The 22507-nt window shown below is 34.0% G+C and overlaps 1 protein-coding gene and 1 long non-coding RNA gene across 2 annotated transcripts; one reads left to right on the top strand and one right to left on the bottom strand.

Moving 5' to 3' along the window:
- Positions 1 to 1101: 1101 nt before the first annotated feature.
- On the bottom strand, positions 1102 to 2672 carry LOC147390320 (F-box protein At3g07870-like). Its single transcript, XM_086460096.1, has one exon. It carries the CDS (start codon positions 2515 to 2517, stop codon positions 1330 to 1332), a length of 1188 nt encoding a protein of 395 aa, XP_086316222.1. The 5' UTR covers positions 2518 to 2672; the 3' UTR covers positions 1102 to 1329.
- Positions 2673 to 16346: 13674 nt separating this feature from the next.
- Positions 16347 to 22262, top strand: LOC147390319 (uncharacterized). The gene is made up of 6 exons (XR_015182877.1): positions 16347 to 16537; positions 16723 to 16777; positions 19022 to 19096; positions 21078 to 21152; positions 21278 to 21871; positions 22078 to 22262. It is a non-coding gene; the product is annotated as an uncharacterized LOC147390319 (long non-coding RNA).
- The last annotated feature ends 245 nt before the right edge of the window (positions 22263 to 22507 follow it).

Here is a 22507-nt window from a genome sequence, read left to right as displayed (position 1 = left end):
ATTTTTCAGATTTAGTCATCTGAACTTGCATTGCAGTACATATGCAAATTGCCTTAAAAATCCAGTTTTAATCATTTTGAGCTATTTTTCTTACATATTTTAAGAAAAATAAATTTTAATATTTACAATCGATTGTAAAGTTTATTTTCAAAGGTGTTCAATATTGATTGAATTTGAAAAAAAATGATTGAAGTATTGAAGTTCTAACATATCACATTTCGAGTAGGATGTCTTATGTTTCATAAACGAGAGTGTAGACTTTCTTTGGATGTGTGTGTTGGTGAATGGATATCTAGGATTAATATTTACTTTATGTTATCACGAGGTGATGTTGCATGTTTATTTATTTTTTTTGTTTGAGCGATGAGAATGTGATAGTTATTTTTATTGCCACATTGAGTGATTGCATGGTTTGAAATTAGATATCCATTCCACACTTCTAATGAACCATAATATTCTTATTCTTTCAATCGAAATGAAATGCCCTCTGTTTTTTCTTCCCAAAATCACGTAGCTTCAATTTCTTGGGTAAATATTGTAACCTATTATTCAACTTTAAGATTATTTTAACCAAACAAACACTATTTGAAGTAGAAGATCATGGTACCAAACCCATTATTAGTAGGATCCGCAATTCAAATTAAAACCACAAGCGAGTAATTATCAAATCAAAAAGGAAATTGAGCACATCAATCTAAGAAATAGTGAGAATTCTTGAGAAAAAAAGAGGAAGTAGTTTATAAATCCTCTGCACAAAAGAAGGATTAGGAAACAAGACCATAGCATTGAAGATGACCAAATGATTTTGTTTGTACAAAGACTAACTTGTTCAGCTTTTCTACACATTCTGCAAAGGTTAGGAGACAAAATCTCATTACAGGAGACGATGACACATCATGATTTCATTCAGCCTGTTTTCTGAATGTTGTCAACTATATCTTCTCATATTCTAAAATTTCTTATAAAACTCGTCACTTTGATCTAAAAACATGTAACACACATGCTAGGAAAGCTCATTCTTTAACGGACTCCCTATTTAAAGAAAATGTGGCATAACTGCAAAGCATATCTAACAAACAATGTTGAAACAGTTAACAAAGATTTTAGAACAAATTAAGATACTCCAAGCATATATAACATGTCATTCTAAAACATTTATTAAAGATCTCCACATACAAAGGTTTTACAACAAAGATACTTAAAGCATATTTAAAACAAAATGCAATAACCTTTATTACATCACTTCACATAACACATAATCCTAGAATGACAACTACAAACACCAACAACATCAACTACTACGACCACGCTTTCCTTACCATTTCCGTCTTACCCCATTGGTTGATTTGGGAAAATTAGGCTCCCGACGTGTGGTAAAGCTAGAAACAGATTAGAAGGTTGATCAGATTCAAAACCCAACAATTTCTGAATCTCATGTCGAAACGAGCCATGTTTTCCACTTTCAGCATTATAAGATACAAGATCTTTGGAATCATACAGTAGTAAAATTTCGCCATTCTTTCGGAAGCACACTGGGATATGTAATCCAGTACGCAACCAAGACGGCATTCGTTGTGTTGTACTAAACTGTTTGATCCATGACTCCTCATTATAACTCTTCATAACCCATACATCAATTGCTCCGTCAGAAGAACAATCCACCAGAGAAAGACACCCTCCCAACACCCCAAGTTGATAACATGTCGAGATAGAACGCTGTCGATGATGCACGTTCTTAATAACAAGTTCAGGTTTCGGAACAACTCCAAATGCTTCAACATTAAAATCAAATGATACAATTGCCATCCTTGAGACTAAAGATCTGGGACCTTCGGGTGGATTGGGGCCGATGGTCATCCAATGATGTGACCCATTGACGAATGTCGATGAACAAACTTCCCCGAATAGCGTATTGGGTGCATTACATATCATTCTCCATGTATTGCTGCCTAGAGTACAAACTTGAACTACAGACTCCAAACCCAGAGACGAACTCGATTCTTTATAAATTAACACTTGTACCACCTTGAATTCTTGAGTGGAATCACTGAAACCGAATCCCAAGAGAGATTGTGCGTGCACACATGTGGGGATTGTTAATTCGGGGAGTTTCATGTGTTCTCCAGTTGCGGGATTAAATATGTAAATTTGGGTATTTGGAGGATTTCCCTTTCGATTATGGGTAGGCGAAATACATAACAACCCATTGCAGGAACCGAAGACTTCGAATGGGGATTCGATGAAAGGAGCATCAATCCTTGAAACTCTGATGGGTTCTTCAGGTTTTTCCTTCTCATCATCATTATCTTCAAGAAAATATAATTCGTTTCGCACATAGCGACGTTGGAGGATGATGTTGGGGTTTGCTTGATTTGTTCGATGAAAGTGCATAATACGAAATTGAGGATCATAAATTAAAGAACACCAAGTTTTGCAAACGCACCTGCATTGAATTACAGATCTGATGGGGAGCCTTGAAAGTATGTTGGTGGTGATGTCTCCTGGGAAGTTGTCCATGGTTGGTTCTGAGAGAAAGAGTCTTCAATGTCTTGTTGAAGAACTATATCACAGAAGAAGGGGTAGGAACAATGGCTAAGGTTAGGGTTTTAAAAACTGATCTGATTTCTGAGTTCACTCGAAGTCAACTCTAGTCGTTCATCACAATTAATTTCTTCTAAGCCAAGTTTTCATAAATATAAGATTTATGGGAAGGGAACCGTACACGTTGCAAAACTAATTAAAAAATCGTTTAAAATGTGATGTTTTTGTCAAATTGCTATTGGATTGAATATTGATTTTACACCTACCACCATAACAGCTAAAGATATTTTAAGTACTCAATTTTTTTTCACTCTTTACTTGGCTGACGTGGCATGAGGGTGGTTTTGAATATTACAGTAATAAAAAAAATCAGATTTTTATGTAGTTTTGAAAAATAAAACAATAAAATTTTAAAGACATGAGATTGTAATTTTATTGATTTTTTATCCTAATTATATTAAGTTTGAACGATATTATCATCAAAAACAGATCTCAAAAATTCAATATCAGTTAAAATTGATAAATTCATTCGACAAATATCACCAATCAGGTCAAATCTTGTTGCATAGGTCCACCAAAGGATAAGCTATATTATGCCTCATGAAATTTTAGTGGAGGATGGATTTTTTATTATGTGCACCTAAAAAGAGTTACCTTTTAACTAGTCTTTGGACCACAATATTAAAGGTCTATCTCATCAATATCATGAAAGCCTTATCTCAAATATTTAGTGTCAGCCATATTAATTATATTGTTTCTAGAGATATTTTATCTAGAATAATGATTTTCTAATGCCTCCCTCTAACACACATCCCCATATACCCTTTGTCGTGGCATGTGTTAGAATCATAGATTCTTTGTCTCGGGATACATAATGTACATATTTATGGGGATACATAGTGATCTATCTCAAAGGGAAAAAATCTCTAATTCTAACCCCTGCCAGAAAATCACAACTCTTTTATTTTTTATTTCACTTCACTTCAGCCTTGCAAAGAGTATTAATCATCTTTACTATTTTAATGAGAGAAGATTAGTGACATGGAACATTTGAATTCCAAAATTGTTTTCATATTACATTTAAACTTATTATATTAATTATCATGATTTTTTTCTTCAAATCTTATAAAATTACAAATCCATTATTTCTAAAACCACATTATTAAACTTTTTAAAATTATAATAACTAATATCCTTTTATTATCGTAATGAGATAAAGGTGTGATATAAATTCAAAATTTCCTTAATTGTATTTTAAATTACAAAAATACCTTTATAATATGATTACTACTGGAGTGACCTCAACAGGGATACCTTGATGTGGTGACACGCGCATGCCCGTAGATACATTTTACTTGTATCTCGAAAAAAATGTATCCACGGACATAAACCCACCACCACATCAAAATGTCCCTCATGTGTCCCCCACTCCAACATTAATTTATATTATATGATAAATGACTTAGAGATATGCCTCCACCAAGTTTCGGTGAATATTAGAGATATCCCCTTGTGTTTTGAACTGTTGAGATGCTTGCTTTGCTCACCGTCTTCAAAGGCCTCCTTCAATATGTTTGGGTAAATTACACTTTGACCCCTTTCGATTTGATATAAATTGATGTTAAGCCCCTAACATTTTGATCATTACACTTACCACCTTTATAGTTAGTTAGGGGGCTCATTTACATTCCTTTCAAATCTACTTGCCGTCAATCAAATAATTAAAAAATATTTTTATTTTTATTTTATAGAGATCATTTTACCCTGTTTTAAAATACTATTCTTGGTAAACATAAATATCCCCATGGAAGAATGTGTTCATATGTAGTAGTGTGTCAGCTTAGATGGGGGTATTTTTAATCATCATTGTAAAAGTTATTTTTTATTATAAAAAAAATAAGCGTAAATTACCATTTTATTATCAACTTTTGACAAATTTACGATTCTACCTCACTATTCATTTTAATTACCAAAACGCGAACGGATTACAAATTCGGAGATTTTGAAAGTGACTATTTTGTAGTTTTAAAGTGACTATTTCATAGGTTAAAAGCGAAATTGTCAATTTAAACCTGTGAAATAGTCATTTTAAAACAGCCCAATTCGTTGTCCGTTCACGTTTTGATAATTAAAATGAACAGTGAGTCAGAATCGTAAGTTCATCAAAAGTTTATCACATTTTCGTAAACATCTCAAAAAATAAAATGAAATGGTAAAATAGTAAAATAACATCTGAATTTAACAACATTAGTGAAAGATGGGTTAAGTGCAATTATCAAGATGTTAGGTGGTCAACATGGAATTATGCCAAACTACATGGGGTCAAAGTGTAATTAACCCTATATTTTTTGTTTTAATATGCCGTATCATATCTTGATTTCATTATTTTCAACCCAATGTTAACCATTCACACATATAACCCTAGATTTTTCTATCATAAATTCCACCATTTTCTACTTTCCAAAACATCTTAAACCGTTATGTTGGAATTCGGTTAGAGAGTTACAATGAAGTTGCAAAACTCCAACTCTCATTATAGAAAACCTTTGATTTTTCTTCACATAGTTTTGCAAAAATCTTATATATACCCTAATGTTTGAAAGTGAAATCTATAGAATCTTAAGGTTGATGATGAGATTTAAAATTTTGCCCGAAAATCAATTTGAGTTGGGAAGAGAAGAGTAGAATTTTGACTGAAAGTCAAAGATCAGGGCATTTAAATTGGTTTTTATTAATCTATTAAAAAAATTGAGGTCAAGGGAGGCATTTCACATTAATTTTTGGACATTGGGTATATGTCTAAATCATCCTCAAACATAATATAGAACTAAATTATCTACTAAAAAGTTTAAAAGAGTCATGATTTTCTGATGCTCCTTCTAACACACATGCCCTGATGTGGCATATGTAGAATCATAGATTTTTCCCTTTAGGATACACAATTTCAATTGTACATCCTCATAAATATGTGAAATTGTGTATCCAGAGGAAATAATCTATGATTTTAGCACATGTCACATCAAGGGCTTACGTGTGAGGGTGTGTCACAGGGGGCATAAAAAAATCATTATTCATTCTAAAATAAGCATTTAAATTAATTATAGAAATATATATTATTGGAAAGTCAATTATAGAAATGTTACTCATACATAAATCCTATTTTTATTTATTTTTAATACACATGCATTTGCAAATGCTACCTATTGGTATCCTTAGAATGAAATGCTAGATTGTTGTCCACCTGTCCTCCAATTATTTCCATTTGTATTACAATGAAAACCAATTTGACAAATAAGGATAAAAACAGGTATGGAAACCATGATGGTGCGTTCCACTGTGAGAAAATATCTCTAAGACATATAGGTGGCAAAATCTACTATAAGATTTAGAGTCGTGATGAATGCACGCAGTTTTGGTATGCGGCTTGGCAAAGACAACAAACTATAGATCTTTTTCATTGGGATACACAAGAAAAAGATGTGCAATTCTGAGCCTTTGCCACTGCATACCATTATTCTAAGATTTATTATCAAAAGAGGTGACTATATTTAAAGAAAACCATGGCTCTCCCTATTTAAAGAACATAATAGAGAAGAGTTGACAAAATATGGTCTCCAAGTCGATGGCTGTAATGTCGATCAGATCCCTTATCGTTTCTTTTCTTTTAATTGCTTTCCTTGTGTCCTCGGTCAGCTAAGCTGGTAAGTTGATTCTCTGTCTCTCTCTCACAGTGGGATTAGTCTCACCCGAAGCGTGGGTATTTGAGCCTAGTATTTTTCATCAATTTACCTAGGAATGAATAATTTACTTTTACAAACTATTTTACATTGAAACAAACGCCCTCATCTGTACCTTTATCACAACTACTGAGGTCACCAAACAAACACCTACAACCAAAAAAAAAAAAAAAAAAAATTCACATTTTTACCAGGTTTATTTGTGATGCTTTCTTTAATAAAACTAAAGACAGCTTTGCACAAATCTATGTAATACATACATTAATAAATTGATTGGTTGTGTAGGCACACGAATAGGTGAGTTGAAACCGCTATGCTTTCTGCTGCAGGGATTGTACTGGAAATTATGGACTTTATGAGTGCAACATAGATCGTGTTTACAAAGGACATTCAGGTGGGCGTTGCATCCCACCTCTAGATTCTACTGAAACCAATTTTTGTTGTTGTGATCCTTGAAGTCAAGGGCGGAGCTAGTAAGTAGCTGGTGGGGGCAATTGCCCCCTCGTAACTTTGCGAAACTCCTATTATTTCAACTAATTACATGCCCCATTTGTCCCCACTCCCTCGTCTCTCTCCCCATTTACCCCCACACCCTCACCTCCCTCCAATTTTTGCCTCCCCCCCGCCCCCCCTCAATTTTTTTTGTTGATGACATTGCCTCTTGACCCGACCTTCTCATATATTAATTGGAAATAATCTAAATATCATTTTCTTCAACTTCTAATCAAAAACCTCTTCGTTCTAAAATCATTCATCTCCAAGTTCTTCAACTATACAACTAACCATAATTTGCCCCCACTACAGGAAAATCTTGACTCCACCCCTGTTCGTAACTAAAATCATCTGTAAAATTCACAAAATTTTCAGGATGCATAATCATATTCTTGCCTTTGTAGGCTCTACCATCTACATGCTACTAAATCGAACAAATCACCAATCAATAATATGAATCACTTAACCTTGTTACCTCGCCTCTCTACTTGCAAAGAAATAATAATAATAATAATAATAATAATAATAAGAGAAAATTAAGGGCACTTTATAATCATTGAACTTAACAATTGTAAAAAGTTGATCTCGATGATTAAATGAAAAATTGATCTCAATGATTTGAATTGTCGATCTTTACAATTTGAATCATCAGTCTCACCAATTGAAAAGGGGTGAGGGGACATAAAAAAGAAGGAAAAAAAGTACTAAATGAATATTCAAGTTACCACGGATTAAGTAATTTACTTTTTCTAATAATAATATCCCATTTAATTTATCTATAATCTTTTAATAGAAGAGAACTTTTACTACCGCACCAAAATTTACTAATAATAATTGTGGTCACGGGATTTTCGATATTTTTGAAACATCCCTCCACTTTGGGGTGTTTTGGAGTCGCCACCATTCAAATTCGAAAATGGGTGTGAATGATCACCCGAAGTCGTATCTTTTGAAAAACACGTCATTTTGACATTTTTGATGACTCTCGTTGGATAATGCATGTTTGGTCCAACCTTGATTCAAAGGTAAAGGGGTCCATTTATGGAGTAGGGAAGGTGTTAGGCACCCTACTCCATCCACGTAATGTGGTAACCTCGGATTCGGTTGTTTGAAATAAAAAGAAAGTAAAAATGAAAGAAAATCGATGTGTGCCCTCAAGTGTGAGGGGTTTCGATGTTGGTTCAAATCATTGAGGGCACCCTTATGAAGAAGGGGCCCTTTGGTGATTTAGACCATAATGGGGTGTATGCAAATGTGTAGAGAAATGGAGAGTAGAGGAGGGAAGTTGAGGGGGGTGTTCTTGGTCCAAACCCACCTTGTTCCTTCCTTGATTTCCTTTGACTTCCTTTGATTTCTTTTTCCTTGCTTGACTTGTTTGAGAGAAGGTTGAGAGTTGAGAGTTGAGAGTTGGGTGTTGAGAGTAAAGCAAGAGTAGAGAGTTGAGAGTTGGGTGTTGAGAGTAAAGCAAGAGTAGAGAGTTGAGGTGAGTTGTGATTTTTTAGAGTTTTTTTGTCAAATTTTCATTAGGGCTTGAGAGTTGAGAATGGTGGGGATTTTATAGAATTTGTAAGTTATTTTGAGGGGTAGAGTTGGGTGAAATGATGAGAAGTCGTAGAATGATGTAGGGTTTAAGAGAAGGGTATGGGATTTGAGGGGTATTTGTGTGGGTGAGTTTTGACCCAAATGGTTTGGATCCGACCCAAATGGTTTGGATCCAACCCAACCCATTTTGGTTGAGTGTTTGGTGATGTGAGTTTAAGATGGTGGTTGTGATTAAATGATGTTTGATTTAAGAGAATGGGTGATTTAATGAGGTGGTTGATGATATTTTGGGAGGGTGAGGGAGATGATGACATGTGTAAAAGTGGGTGGAAATGAAGAGTTGAGATAAGTTGATGGGAAATGATGAGTGTTTGATTTGAGAGGATGAGTGTAGGTGTAGGTATAAAGATGGGTTTTGTAGGGAATGATGAGGGTAGATTAGGGGAGGGTGATAGGTTATAAGTGTTTGATTTGAGAGAATGGATAGGATAGGTTAGGATAGGGTTATGGGTTGAATTAATTTTTGGAAGGAAGTAATGAAGTTGGTTGGTTGATTAGATGAGGGAGGTGGAAGGGGGTAATGACATGTGTCATATTGGGTGATTGGTTGTGATGTTGGGCTTGGGTGGAGAATTGGGCTTGGGTAATGTTTTGGATTAAAGAATGGTTGGATTTTAGGTTGTAGGTTGGGCTTTGGTGTTTTGATGGGTAGGGTTAATTTAGATGGGCTTACGGTGATGGGTTTAGTTTGGATTGGGTTGAATAGGTTTCGACTTTGGGTTGAGTTGGGTTTAGGGAGGATTGGTAGAGGATTGGTCCGTGGGCCACGTGAAAGGCCTTGGGCCGTTTATTAAAAATAAAATGACAAAATTTTTGGATTTTTGGTAGTTTGGGCTTCGGAGCCCATTCCGATTTTTGCTATTTTTGGGGCACTTTGCGTCGAGGGCCCGCTCAAATTTGGGTGTCTACAATAATCTTTTTCATGTTAAATGATTTGCCCAACTTTAAATAGACTTCTCTTTTTTTCTTCTACTCTAAGAAAATCATGGAACCCATTTCTTCTCCAAATGCTCTGTTTGAGAAGAGAGAGAAATGGAGAAAATTTTAAATTTAAGAGTTCTTTATAGGAAACTTTATTGGTTTGAAAAGTAAAATGAATTTTTAGAATCAAAGATTTATTGAAGTCAAATTCATTCTTCATCTATCCATTCCTCCATACCTCTCTCTCTTTCATGTTCCTTATTCTCTCTAGAATTCTTCTCTTAGAATCCTAGAAGATGACTTTGGCGTCTTGATTAATCTTATTTGGTGTTTAATGTACAATTCATTCATTGTGAGTCACAAGTAAAAGTAGTTTGCCAGTATAAGTTCTCATCCATTGTCTTCAAACTCTTTTTTTTTGTTTTTGTTAGGCATCTTCAAACTCTATTGTTAACACATTCAACCTCGCATCTTCAACTCCTTGAAGAAAAACCTTGATTTTCCTACCCAAAACCCAAAAATTATTCTCCTCCTCCTCCCCAAAAGATAATCTGCAGTTCTTGAAGTTCCATGGATTGAACAAGGCACTTAGAATCTTAAGGTTGTAGATGAGGAGTTTGGGGGAGAAAAATCAAGTGTCTTAAATTAAGGAAGAGGGCATTTAGGACATTTTGCATCAGTCTCCAAAAGAAGATTTAGATCAAAGTTGCCAATCGTTGTTAGTATTTCAGATAGGAAATTGCAATTGGAAAGAAGACAAAAGTTGTATCAACTATCCACACAAACAGCACAAGCAAGCCAACAAGACAGATCCGACTGTTGTGGGTATGCTTATTATATAGTCCATTGGAATAATCCCATGGTTATGGTCAAAAAAATTTCCCTTCAGTGGGACTCATGGAAACTGCATTTTAATTCAAACCTTGCACATTACTAAGTGATTGTGCTATTATGAGTAGAGAGATCTCCAATTTCAAAAACTTAAATGAATGAACACCAACAACACAATCTATTGTTTTTCTTCTCCAAAAGAATTCAATATATGTTTCAGACAGTTTAAAACATCAGATGTAGTAGGGTGGAGCAAATCAGTGACAGATACTGATCTCTGGCAATTGTGCCCATGAGTCCCCAAACAAAAAACTGGATGTTGTGGCACCCAAGTGTGTCCAAGTTTCTTCCAAGTAAATCACATTACATGGAAGGAAGGTTGTGCTCGAAACTAGACAAAGGAGAAGCGTCCACCTCAACCACATTTGATACAAAATGAACATCAGATATCTTATTATTAGTGGGGATAATGAATCACCTCCATTGTCACCTAAATTCACCCAAACAAATTGCTCTAAATCTAATACTACTAACCCAACATTAGATTTAGCAATTTGCACAAGACCACAATAACTGGGGGAGCAAAAATGAAGATACCAAGATAAACTAAATGGGAGAGAGAGAGAAAAGGAGATCATGGGTTTATGGTAGTGAGAGCAGATAGAACACACTAAAATTGACGGAAGATTTGGCTTTGGATGGAATTAAATGGTGTATAAAGATTTCTGCAGCCAACCCAAAATTTTCCAATAAGGTGGCTTCAATTATGATGCTGACCCTAATAATAATTAGCTAACATTTTTTCCATTGCAGCAAGTATCAGAACAAACTACATACCAACTAGCGATTAGAAAGTAAGAGCTATGTAATCATTTAAGCCTAATAAACCTTCAATTCATATGTAAATCATTGATTGAGCACTCTTTGCTTCCAGGTAAATCATCATCCATCCAATTTCACTCTTACAAACTAAAGTTATTTATCTCTCTCTCTCTCTCTCTATATATATATCTCAGAGTGACGTTAGAGGGAAGGTATCAATTAGATTTCCATTTGGATAGGGATCGAAAAATTTCTTGGTGAATTTTGGGGTGGGATCGACATGGAAAAACTGCAAATTTTTTTTAAAAACTCTCCACTGTTCAAAAATTGTAACCGCACCTAGGTGGACTGAGCCAACTCGGTCAACTGTGTTGATTCGGTGGTATGAGTCAATTCGGTCAGTGAGTCAAATTCGAACACTGAGTCGACTCGAACATCTGAGTCAACTCAGTCACTGAGATGACTCGATGGGTTGAATCAACTCAATCACTGAGTTGACTCGTTTGACCGAGTCAACTCGACCATATGAGTCAACTCAATTGATTGAATCAACTCAATCATTGAGTCACCTCGATGAGTTTAGTCAACTCAGTGACTGAGCTGACTCGGTGAAACACCTTGTTTTATTAATGAGCCAGGGTTACTAAGGAGCTGATGGGGGCAATTGCCCCCACATAACTTTGAGACACCCCTATATTTTCAACTAATTACATGTCCCATTTGTCTCCACTCCCTCACCTCTCTCTCATTTGCCCCCACAATCCTCCCCCTCATCCCCTCCCTCCCCTCCCCCCTCCCCCCTCCCCTCCCCTCCCCTCCTCCTCTTTCAATTTTGGTTGTTGATGACATTGCCTCTTGACTGGACCTTTTCATACTAATTGGAAATGTCCTAAATATCCTTTTTTTCAACTTCTAATAAAAAATCTCTTTTCCTTAAAATCATTCATTTTCAAGTTCTTCAACAACACAACTAATCATATTTGCTCCCACTACAAGAAAATCCTGGCTCCACCCTATACTTGAAGTCACACAAGTGGAGAGTTCACTTGTACAAGGTTCAAGAAATAATGATATATTGTTTAAGCTAGTTAATAGTGTTCGCTTCTATTAATGATATTATTAGTATTATGTGGCAATGTGTTCATTTTGATATTGACTTCAAATCTTATGTGATTTCTGAGATAAATCCCTGAGGGTGGCCGTTAACACTCTACTTTGATTGAGAGAAAAGAAAGTAATTAGTTTTCTCTCAATTTCTCTTGTTTAGGAAGTTAAGTGAAGAGAAGAGAAAGTTGTTCAATTTTTTCTCTTTTCCAAATTGGAGAGATGTGGAGAGAAAGTGAAAAATGGAACAAATTACTTCTTATTCTATTATTCTCTTCTTTTCTCTCTTATCTATCCAAACATGTGGAGAGAAAGTTGAACTCAAGACCTCCACTTCCTGAGGCTTGTGGCCATCTTACCAATCCTTAGATGGTTTTTACTGGTCGGGTTGATCTCTATGGTATTACATATTAACCGCCCAATGCCCATAACCCTATGCCATAATTACAATTGAATTTTTTTTTTTTTTAAATTCATAAAATTCTCCAAATAAGGCAATGATCAAATCAATGAATCAACTAATTGATCAGTGATGTATCCAATAAAAATGGAAAATTGTAACGTAGTTTACCCTTCACTGTCAAAATTTTATTTCCTTTCAACATTCAAAAGTCAAGAACAAGATAGGGTTTCTAAGAAGGTTAAAAATGATGGGTTGTGATAAGAAACCTAACCAAATCATTTGAATATTCGCTAATATTTTTTTTTTGAATTTAAGAAGCTTTCATGAATTTATTTGAACTAACTGAATTGAACCTCACGGGACTTTATTATCATGGATGTACCTTGGTTTAACCATACTCCCCTTATGAATCTAAGATGGCTAAGCCCAAATCCCAAATGGGGTTGGGTTGATTTCAGATTTTACCATTTAAAAAAAAATCACATATTATTTCAAAATTGATATCGATATCACTTTTCATCCAAATAGGGATCCAATCTCAATCCCAATTGAAGAACGGGTGAGAGGTGATGGTAAATTTTATAATTAATTATATATTTTAATTATTTTTTATCATAAGTTTATATCTATATATATATATATAAACTTACATACAATATGATGGTGGTCTGATTTCGGTTGGATTGAGATTGTTAGGTTGGCCCTACCTTTTTGGCCATGGGTCTGAAATCAAGACACCAGTTACTTGGGAATCTTGAGAAACATTGAATCACACACTCTCTGACACTTTTCTTGTTCAGTGCTTTCAGATGTGAGAAAAGAGTAGGTTTTAGTATTTCGGACTCTTAACTTTCACAACTTAAGACTTCAATTCCCAACTCTTTTAAATTAATATTTTACCCTAACACTTTACCAAAAGATCAAAATGTCTTTCAATCTTCTCAGGTTTGTCTTAGGAGTTGTTATTTAGACATGAATCTAGTACGTAGCAGGTGGTATGGTCTATTTTACAAAAAGCTTCTCAATGAAGTTTATTTCTTCATTTTTACATGTATCTTTCTTCTCTATGAAACTTTGGCTATTAGGTATTTTGTTTTTTCCTCCATTTTAATTTTCACTTTTAAGTTATTGGTATATTTGTCACCCCTCCATTTTTACAAGATTAAAAACAACAAAGCTCCATTATTAAGTAACAAAGCTCCATTTTTACGTAATGAAATTTTTGATATTGAATCCAACTTCCATACTTCACACCCATTTGTATAATCTTCATCATAGTGAAAAATATATACAAAAAAAGTAAATAAGATTAATAATTTTATTATTTAAAACAAACACACTATCTTAAAAATGCATGATGCTTCGTGAAAATACATTATGCTTCAATAATAAAATTTCTCTTTTTTTTATTACTTAAATAGAAAAAGAAACTATTTCACACCATCACTTTTATTTATTTTCATTGAAGTTTGGTATGTATTAAGTATTGCCTACAGTTGTAATAAATAATGTACAATTAAGTATCACATTTTCACATAAACAACACTTCGTCGTAGTATCAAAGTGTTACGCTTCTGTATGTAGTGTTAAATATTCCTGATAAAATTTCTGTAATATTTAAGAATATTTTACTTAATGTTTACTTTTTTGTCATAAGAACTCCATTATTTTTTCATTGATTTCAAATTGATGTGACATATAAGAGACATGCTTCACATCTGATAAGATGTGTGATAACTTAGTATGGTACGACGATATACAAATTACGCCTCTATAAAATCTAATATCATTAGATAATGTGATACGTTGCAAATAAATTATGTTACGGTACAAAGATAATACACTTTGTTACAAAGGCATTTTTCCATTTTTCAATTACATCTTTTTCTCTGTTTGAAATCTTCTTCTTCTTCGTATTTGTATTTTCAATCTTCTTCTGAAACCTCTTTTCTGTTTGAAATCTTCTTCTTCGTTAGAAATCTTATTTTCTTCATTTTCAATCTTCTTTTTCTTCGAATTTACATATTCTTCTTCTGCTGGTCTTAGTTCAAACATCAAAGATATGATGATGGCTGCATTATAGCTTTTTCATACACTATCTCATTTTTCTAAAAAATAAAAATAAAAAAAATACTCAAGCTTAGTCAACATCTGTGTTGTTTTTCTAGTCCGACATTCAACTGTTTTGATGAAAGCTTCAATGAAAATGATGATGAGATGAGAAAAATATATTATATTATGAAAAAGTGTAATAATTATATTTGCAAAGTATAATAGTAGCAGATTTAACCTTGAGTCGTGATGAATGTAAGCAGTCTTAGTATGTGGTAGGGTAAGTGGCTGACATGGTAAGGGCACAAAACTATAGACCATTTTCATCGGGATACATAGGAAAAAAAATGTGCATTCATCATTATTATTTAAGTATGAAGGTAAAAAGATATTTTGGACGTGAAAATATACTTTCCATTCATATGGAAATTTTAAGGGTAAAATCCGAGAGATGAGGTTGGAGTTGGAACACCAAAAACAAAAAGTTTTAAATTCTTTCCAAATAACATAAATAGGATGTATCCGCGAAATTTACAGCATCATAAGAAGCCATGGTCGATTCAATTGCTTTAGATTTTTTCTGAGTAAAACAACCAACACGAACACAAAATCAGAGATTTGAGAGCTTTTTCCATGGCTGATTCTTCGAATGAAAATCTATGTCTTCTTCTCAAGAGATTCAGTTCTTATCTCACCATTAAGATGCTCGATCTCCCCCAATAACCTGGTTTGTTTCTTGATTCATTTAGAGCCTGAATTACCTAGTTCCTTGATACTCTAGTTTGTGAGGGATGCAAATTTCTCTCCTTTTTTAAGATTTTCTCCGTATTTGATTATTAAAGGTTTCAATTTTGAGGATGATTAACTTCTCTATCAGTTGAATTCTAAGTTAATTTCAAAATTATATTGATTTTCTTCTACTTTCATGTTGTGGTTTTGGGAATGCCTCGACTATTTCAAACCTTCAACTTGCAAAAAGTACTTTTCATTGTTGTAGATATTGAGCTTTAGGACTTTAAGATCATTTTTTATATGTTATTAATATAACTTCCTTTGGTCCATAAGAAAATCAACTTTTTACTAATAGCGAACGTAAACTTGGTATTGCTCAATATATTCCCAATGACCTATTTATTTTGTTTAATAATTACAATTCTATCCTTAAAAAATGTAAATCTCCAATGGGTCTGGCTCTTGACGCTTGTTCGAGTGAGAAAAATATATGAATTAGCTTACCAGCCGTTCAATTGAAAATCCTCTCCCCAACCCTAGCTATAGGAGTAACCCCTTTCCTCCATCTACTTCGTGATGAAGATTGATCAATTTTCAATAATTGAAAAATAAAGTTCTAATGATTGGAATAACGAAACTCAAGTCTCTCTAGTTTACAAGTTGAAGAATCGTGGACCATTCGATTTTTATAAATCACTTTTGATGAGATTAGACGTTTCGGAATGTGCTGAGGATGATCTACTCATTGATCATCCTCACAAAAAATCAGCCCATTATGAAATCTCTAATTCATACATTGAAAAAAATATTTGACACAATATATACACGCAACATCACTACGTCACAAACAGTTAAAAACGACTAAATAGTGCGGAAAAAACGACGGACTAAAGCCGTCGTTTATATACGACGGCTTTCACCAATTGTTTAACACTTAATGACGATTATAATAATCGTTTATTAACAACTAATTTAATCCGTCATTTAATTAGTAAAAGAATCATTACTGCCACACCAAAGTTTACTAATGTTACACCGATTGGTGTGGCGTTAATAAAATGTGATTATCACTATTGCCGCACCAACTTTACCAAATCCCATATTCTGTAACACCCTAGAGTTTTAAATCTCCAAAGAATAAATCCTATTTTCGATTTCTTCTCTCGTTTGTATCTTCTTCCCCTAAAAAAAACCCTAGAGTTTTAAATCTCTAAAGAAAATATCCGATTTCGATTTCTTCTCCGTTTCTTCTCTCACGATTTTGAGTTTCGGACTTACGAAACCAGGCGAGGTTCGTGCGGTAATGCTCTCTCTCTCTCTCTCTCTCTCTCAGGCATAATGTTTTCTACATCCATTTGGGAACGATCTCTATCTATTTCTTGAATTTAAGCTAGGTTTTGCTTAAATAATGGAGATTTCTTCTTAACTTTTATTTATTTGCAGATCTCAAAGTTCTGATTTTATCCTCACTGATTTTATTCGCAGATCTCACAGTTCTGATTTTATTCTCACTGATTTCGGACTTACGAAATCAAGCTAGGTATGATTTTAACGATTCTCACTGATTTTTTTAGTTTATATAGTGAACAATCTCCCATTATTTATTTCTTTGTATCCACTTACTGTGAGAGCTCAGGTTATGGTTAAGGATTGAGCTAGTGTTGTTGAGAAATGATGTAAACATAACTGTTTTTTAGTTTGTGTGTTTGTGGGTGTGTATGTGTACACAAGACAAGAGTCCAACAACATAAATAGATTTATGGATCTTAGCTATTAACAATTAGATTATCAAATTAAGGTTCCAGAGACCTCATAACGTATCTTAAAACTTTCTTTGACTTTAAAACAGTTCATATTGGGTCATTAAAGCTTTTGCAATTTGGCTCTTTTAGTAGCTTTACAGAGATTTGAAATATTTTACCAAGTTTCCCTTAACTTTTCATTCAAAATCAGAGCCTTTGTTTACAAATGTGCTACAGCTTTAATTTGTTGCTGTAAATCTGGATTGAACACCTCATTCTTGTAAATTTGAGATGGGGGTCAATTTGAGACTAATCCAACAAGGATTGGATCAAAACCGTAACTGATCTGATAAACATCAGATCAGATTCTTGTTGAATCAGGTTTATTAACCCTTTATCATGGTATTTATGGTTCTAAAACTTGGCCACTCGGCAAGTCATTCCAGTCTTTGGAAACTATTAGGTGAGATGTCCAATGTGAATTCTCTTGCCACCCCATCCACTGTGAAGTATCCTGTCTTTTGGGATGAGATTAGTCCTTACGGGCACACGTTTTTCGTATCTTCTTTGAAGTAAAATGAGATTTCTTGGTGAAGGTTGCACAAGAATATCAACCTATTAAACATTAGATATAAACGTAAGCAAGAAGCAATGGAGAGAAATTTAGCCAAAGTCATCCAGTTTCATTATTTGTACTTGTTAAAGAAACTACTAACAGTTGATTATTTGTAGAGATATTGAACACTTGCACCTTAACAGATAGATACACAGACATAATGAACCTTTATCTTGGTTGGGCTTTTATTCTCTTGATCTTATTGTAATTATGTGTATCACGATAGAAATCTGTTATGAGGAAAAATGAGTTTTGTATAAGAAAAGCACTTAAGTCTGTATGGTTGGTTGTAGCGAAAACATTTTGGAAGGCAAAATGGTCATGGAAAAATGAATTCTATTGTGTCATTGCATCTAGGAAAATTTCAAAAAGAGTGGATTTTTATTTTTTTTAAAATTTCAACGGATCATATTCTTCATTGCTTGGAGGCAAGGGCTGTTTGGGTGCATTTTCTTCAAAGTATTACTAGAATTCTATGCACAATTTCAAATATATTTTGGGATTAATACTATAAGATTTTGAAAGTATTACTAGATAAGTATTTTCACGACATACTTGACTTGAAAATACTATTTGTGATTCCAGTACTATGTCATTTGGCCGATCATCATCCGCTCCTAATACGGCATCGGCATCCGCATCCGCATCAGTATCCGCATCCGCATCCGCATCAACATCCGCATCCGCATCTACATCTATGATTGAGAGTATGTATAAATGGTGAATATATTGTATTCATTTGTTCAATATTTGTTATCACGTTTTTGTTAATTCTTTTCATTTTTCATAGGTGGGCTTATCCAAGTTCAGTTCAATCTAAATGGACAACCAATCGGTCCTAACTCATCTCAATTATGCACTACTATTGGGCGGGTAGCAAAGACACATGTGCCACTTATATATGATAGGTGGACTAATGTGCCGACTAAGCTCAAGGAATAAATTTGGGAGTCTATCAGTGTGAGTGCATGTGTATTAAATGATTTATTTTTACTTGTAAATTGTAACTATGACTTATTACAAATATAACACATCTTATTTAATTTTCTTTGTAGGGCACCTATCAAATTCAAAAATGGCATAAGGATTGGGTAATTAAAAAAGCAAACTTATGTTGGAAAGAATGGAAAAGTAATCTCCGTCGGAACATATATGATAAATATCCAACGGATGCGGAAAGGAAAAAACATGTACCTCATTACGTGAGAAAAGAAGATTGGGAGAGGTTTGTCGACTTCAACTCGACACCTGAGGGCCAAGCTTTGAGGGCGACTGGGAAGCGTGTTAGACAAGAAAATAAAAACACTCATACCTCTGGTAGAAAGGGACAAGCCCGGCTTGCTGATGAATTGGTAAGTTTAATATCATGTTAAGAATGAAATATGTATATATTGTTCATTTACATATTTGACTGTTTCATTTATAGAGTAAAGAAGATCCTCATAAGGAGATTACCAGGACAGACATATACATTGCCAGTCATGCTAAAAGCCAACAAACGGTGAGAATAATTTATTTATTTATTTTCGTGATTTTCGTGAACACCTCTTTGTTCTAGTGTTTGACTGATCTGTTATATATATATATATATATTTTGAATTCATCTTGTAATCTGAATGTGAACACTTCAACATTGAAATTGACACTTAAGCATTATTGAAATTGACCCCAAGACTTGACTTGACTTCAATTATTGTTATGATACACTTCAGCATTATTGTTATTCTAGTTGATTGGCAGAATTGGCTTGATTTACTTCAATTATAGTGCACATTGTACACTATTTCTCTTTAGTGGAGCTATGGAATAAATGCTCTTAAATTCATCATTTGTTGGGGGAGAGTATGTAATTGGTGGAGGTTTATGGGTTGGGGGTCGGTATGTAATTGGTGGTGACTGTATTGGTGTTGGTTTATGTGTTGGGGGAGGATATGTAATTGGTGGTGGTTTATGTGTTTGGGGAGGATATTTAAGTCATTCTCCACCTTATGGACCCCATGACTTGGGAGTATTCAACTTAGAAGATGGGAGTATTGAATCATATTATTCAGTAGAGTCCCCAGCAACAATGTTTCCATTCATTTGGGTTGAGCCTTCCCTTTCCCTATAGGGTTACTATGATTAACTCATTTTTATTTATCAATAACAAGTTTGCTAATGTCCATTCATTTGGACCTAATATGTTCTAGTTATTCTTGTAATGTGTTTATTAGCCAATTTAAACTCTGTTATTGGATTGGATTCTTTGCCTCCCAATCTCTCATTGGTGAAATTTTTGATATATAAAACGTTATGTTTTTATAATAAATTTGGATTACAAATTAAGATTTCTCTTTGTTGGTATGCTTAATGTTGTGGATTCTTAATTTTTGTGGCATAATAGAAAATGACATTAACAATGAGGACACATATGCAGCAATGGCAGTCTGGGTTACTGTGAGAGCTCAGGTTATGGTTACAGGTTAGAGAGAGATTCATTCCCCACTCTTCCCAAATATAAAACATATAGATCCTTTACAGCACACCCCACCCGGTCCAAATAAAACCCATTTCACCTCTCTCTCTCTCTCTCTCTCTTTAAATCTCTTGCTGCTTATTAGAAAAGACACTCTTTCTTGGATCTTCTCCATGTTATTTGCATCTTTCCAAAAATGAAAAATATTATATGATACAGGGGTGAGTTATGTTGAGGTTGAGGTTGAGATTGAGATGAGAGAGATGGGGGCCCAGTAGAAAAGAGTAGAGTAATTGCAGCCTTTGAAAGTGGGAATTAATTATGAGTACAGCAAGTTTTGTATGGGCCTTTTTGTTTGGGCTGATCCTGCAACTTGTTTCTCGATAACTCTTTTAAAAAGAAGCCTTCACCGAGATCATTGTACTTGATCTAAAAATGATCTAGAGTTATTGGTAACCAATTTAATTCATTTTAATACAATCCTAAATGATTTATCCCAACCTGTTCTCTCTTTCTTCACCTTCTTCATCATTTTTTTTCTTTTTTATTAACTTTTTATGCTGCCTAGGATTTGAACCAGAAATCATAAAGTAAGTACTTTTTTTTTTCCATAGAGACCAATATTTGGTCATAGAGTACTAGATTGAGTGTGATATTGAAAGGTCCAACTTGCAAGTCCCTTCAAACTTGCTGACTCCTCAAATTCTCCAAACAATAGTTCTAAAACTTGGCCACTCGGCAAGTCATTCTAGTCTTTGGAAACTATTAGGTGAGATGTCCAATGTGAATTCTCTTGCCACCCCATCCACTATGAAGTATCCTATCTTTTGGGATGAGATTAGTCCTTACCTGTTGTTGTTGTTCATGAATAACTTTATGTGATTTAATTAGTTCAATTGGTTTTGGTTTTTTGTGGGTCTTCTCTAATCATGTTGAGAAACAAATCAAATTTAAAGGGATTTGTTTTGTTTTTTTTTTTTTAATAGTTGTTATTTTTTATATTTCTTAATTATTATTTATTTTGCAGGAGGCCATCAATAGAATGATTGCTAATGACCCTTCTAATAAACATAACGATCTAGACCATGATCCTGTGGCTGTGGTATGTGCATTATTTTAATTAGGATATTTTGTAATTATGATATAATGTTGTGTAGTAGGCATTGATATTAGTAAGTATGATATCATATCGTTAGTAGATATTGATATTAGACACTTTTTGTACAGGTTTGTGGTCCTGATAGTTGGGGTCGTGTTCGGGGAATGGGTTCAGGTGTTTCCAAGACTTCCGTGCGTGCTTCAATTCCTTACAAGCAAGCCTTGGCGTATGAGACGACAATCCTTCATAATAGAGTGGATAAGTTGACGGAAGCGGTGTAAAAGATGAATGAGACTTTACAACAATCAAAATTTTCTACTAGAACACCAATGCGGTCTTCCACCAATCTTGGTAGTTTTTCACAGGTATTACATTGGCATTTTACTTTTGATAAATGAGTGAACTTCTATTGTTGCAATGATATTGTCTACATTATTTTATAGGTAAGGTCCGACTCTCCACATCATGAGTCACATTCTAATTCACCAAGCATACAAACAGGTCCTTGTAAGGTGAATCGCTTGCAACGACCACATGATTGTGTTGCCGAAGGAAGAGTGATAGGTGCATCTAATGCAGATTCAGATAGTTACGATATTCTTATAGATGAGGTCCTTGATGGGAATGTGATTCTACAGAGTGGAGAAGGAACATTCGCTGATTTGACATGCGGTGATATTATTGATTGGCCCAAATTTCGAATAAAGTTTTACTGAACAGAGGTACTTTTCTTACTTTATATGGTAGATAGACACTAAACATAAAAAATTATAATAAAATAATTAAATGTTTGACAATGATAGTTATGAGAACTCTTTTATTTTGTAATTTAGTATATTCATCTTTCTTGCATAGTTACTTGGATTGCTTTAGGTAGTCGGTATCATTACTATATATTTGACAATGTTTTTTAATTTTTCAATCACAGATTTCGGCAATATGTCGCAAGAAGTAGGAATGTATATTATCCTTAAGAATCGCTGCGTCATTCTTCCAAGGACCGAGAAAGACATATGTTGGTTTTGATTTCTACAAGTGAAGTGAAGTTGGTAGAAGATATTTTTTGAATAACTTCTTTAAACATTGGGATGTATATGAAAATCGACACTATGAAAACGGGGAATGAATATGATTCCATGTAAATTTTATTTGAATAATATTTTCCATTTGAAAAATGTAAAATTCAATTTTTTTTTTAGGTGAAAAATAATGTTAAATCCAATGAAAACAATACTAAGAATAAAAAAAAAAGTTTGTCAAAAAAAAAACGACGGCTTTAAGCCGTCGTTTATATCCACTAATTTAATTTAAAATCAACGAATAAAAATGACGGGTTTGAGCCGTCGTTTTTGTTTGAC

The sequence above is a fragment of the Akebia trifoliata genome, chromosome 11 (genome assembly GCF_017979445.1).
Source record: "Akebia trifoliata isolate Shusen 1 chromosome 11, ASM1797944v1, whole genome shotgun sequence".
NCBI classification, from domain to species: Eukaryota; Viridiplantae; Streptophyta; class Magnoliopsida; order Ranunculales; family Lardizabalaceae; genus Akebia; species Akebia trifoliata.
This window is presented reverse-complemented; position numbering and strand designations above follow the sequence as displayed.

Excerpts from the sequence above, each read along its gene's own strand:
- LOC147390320 (XM_086460096.1), bottom strand. The coding sequence starts at position 2,517 with ATGGACAACTTCCCAGGAGACATCACCACCAACATACTTTCAAGGCTC.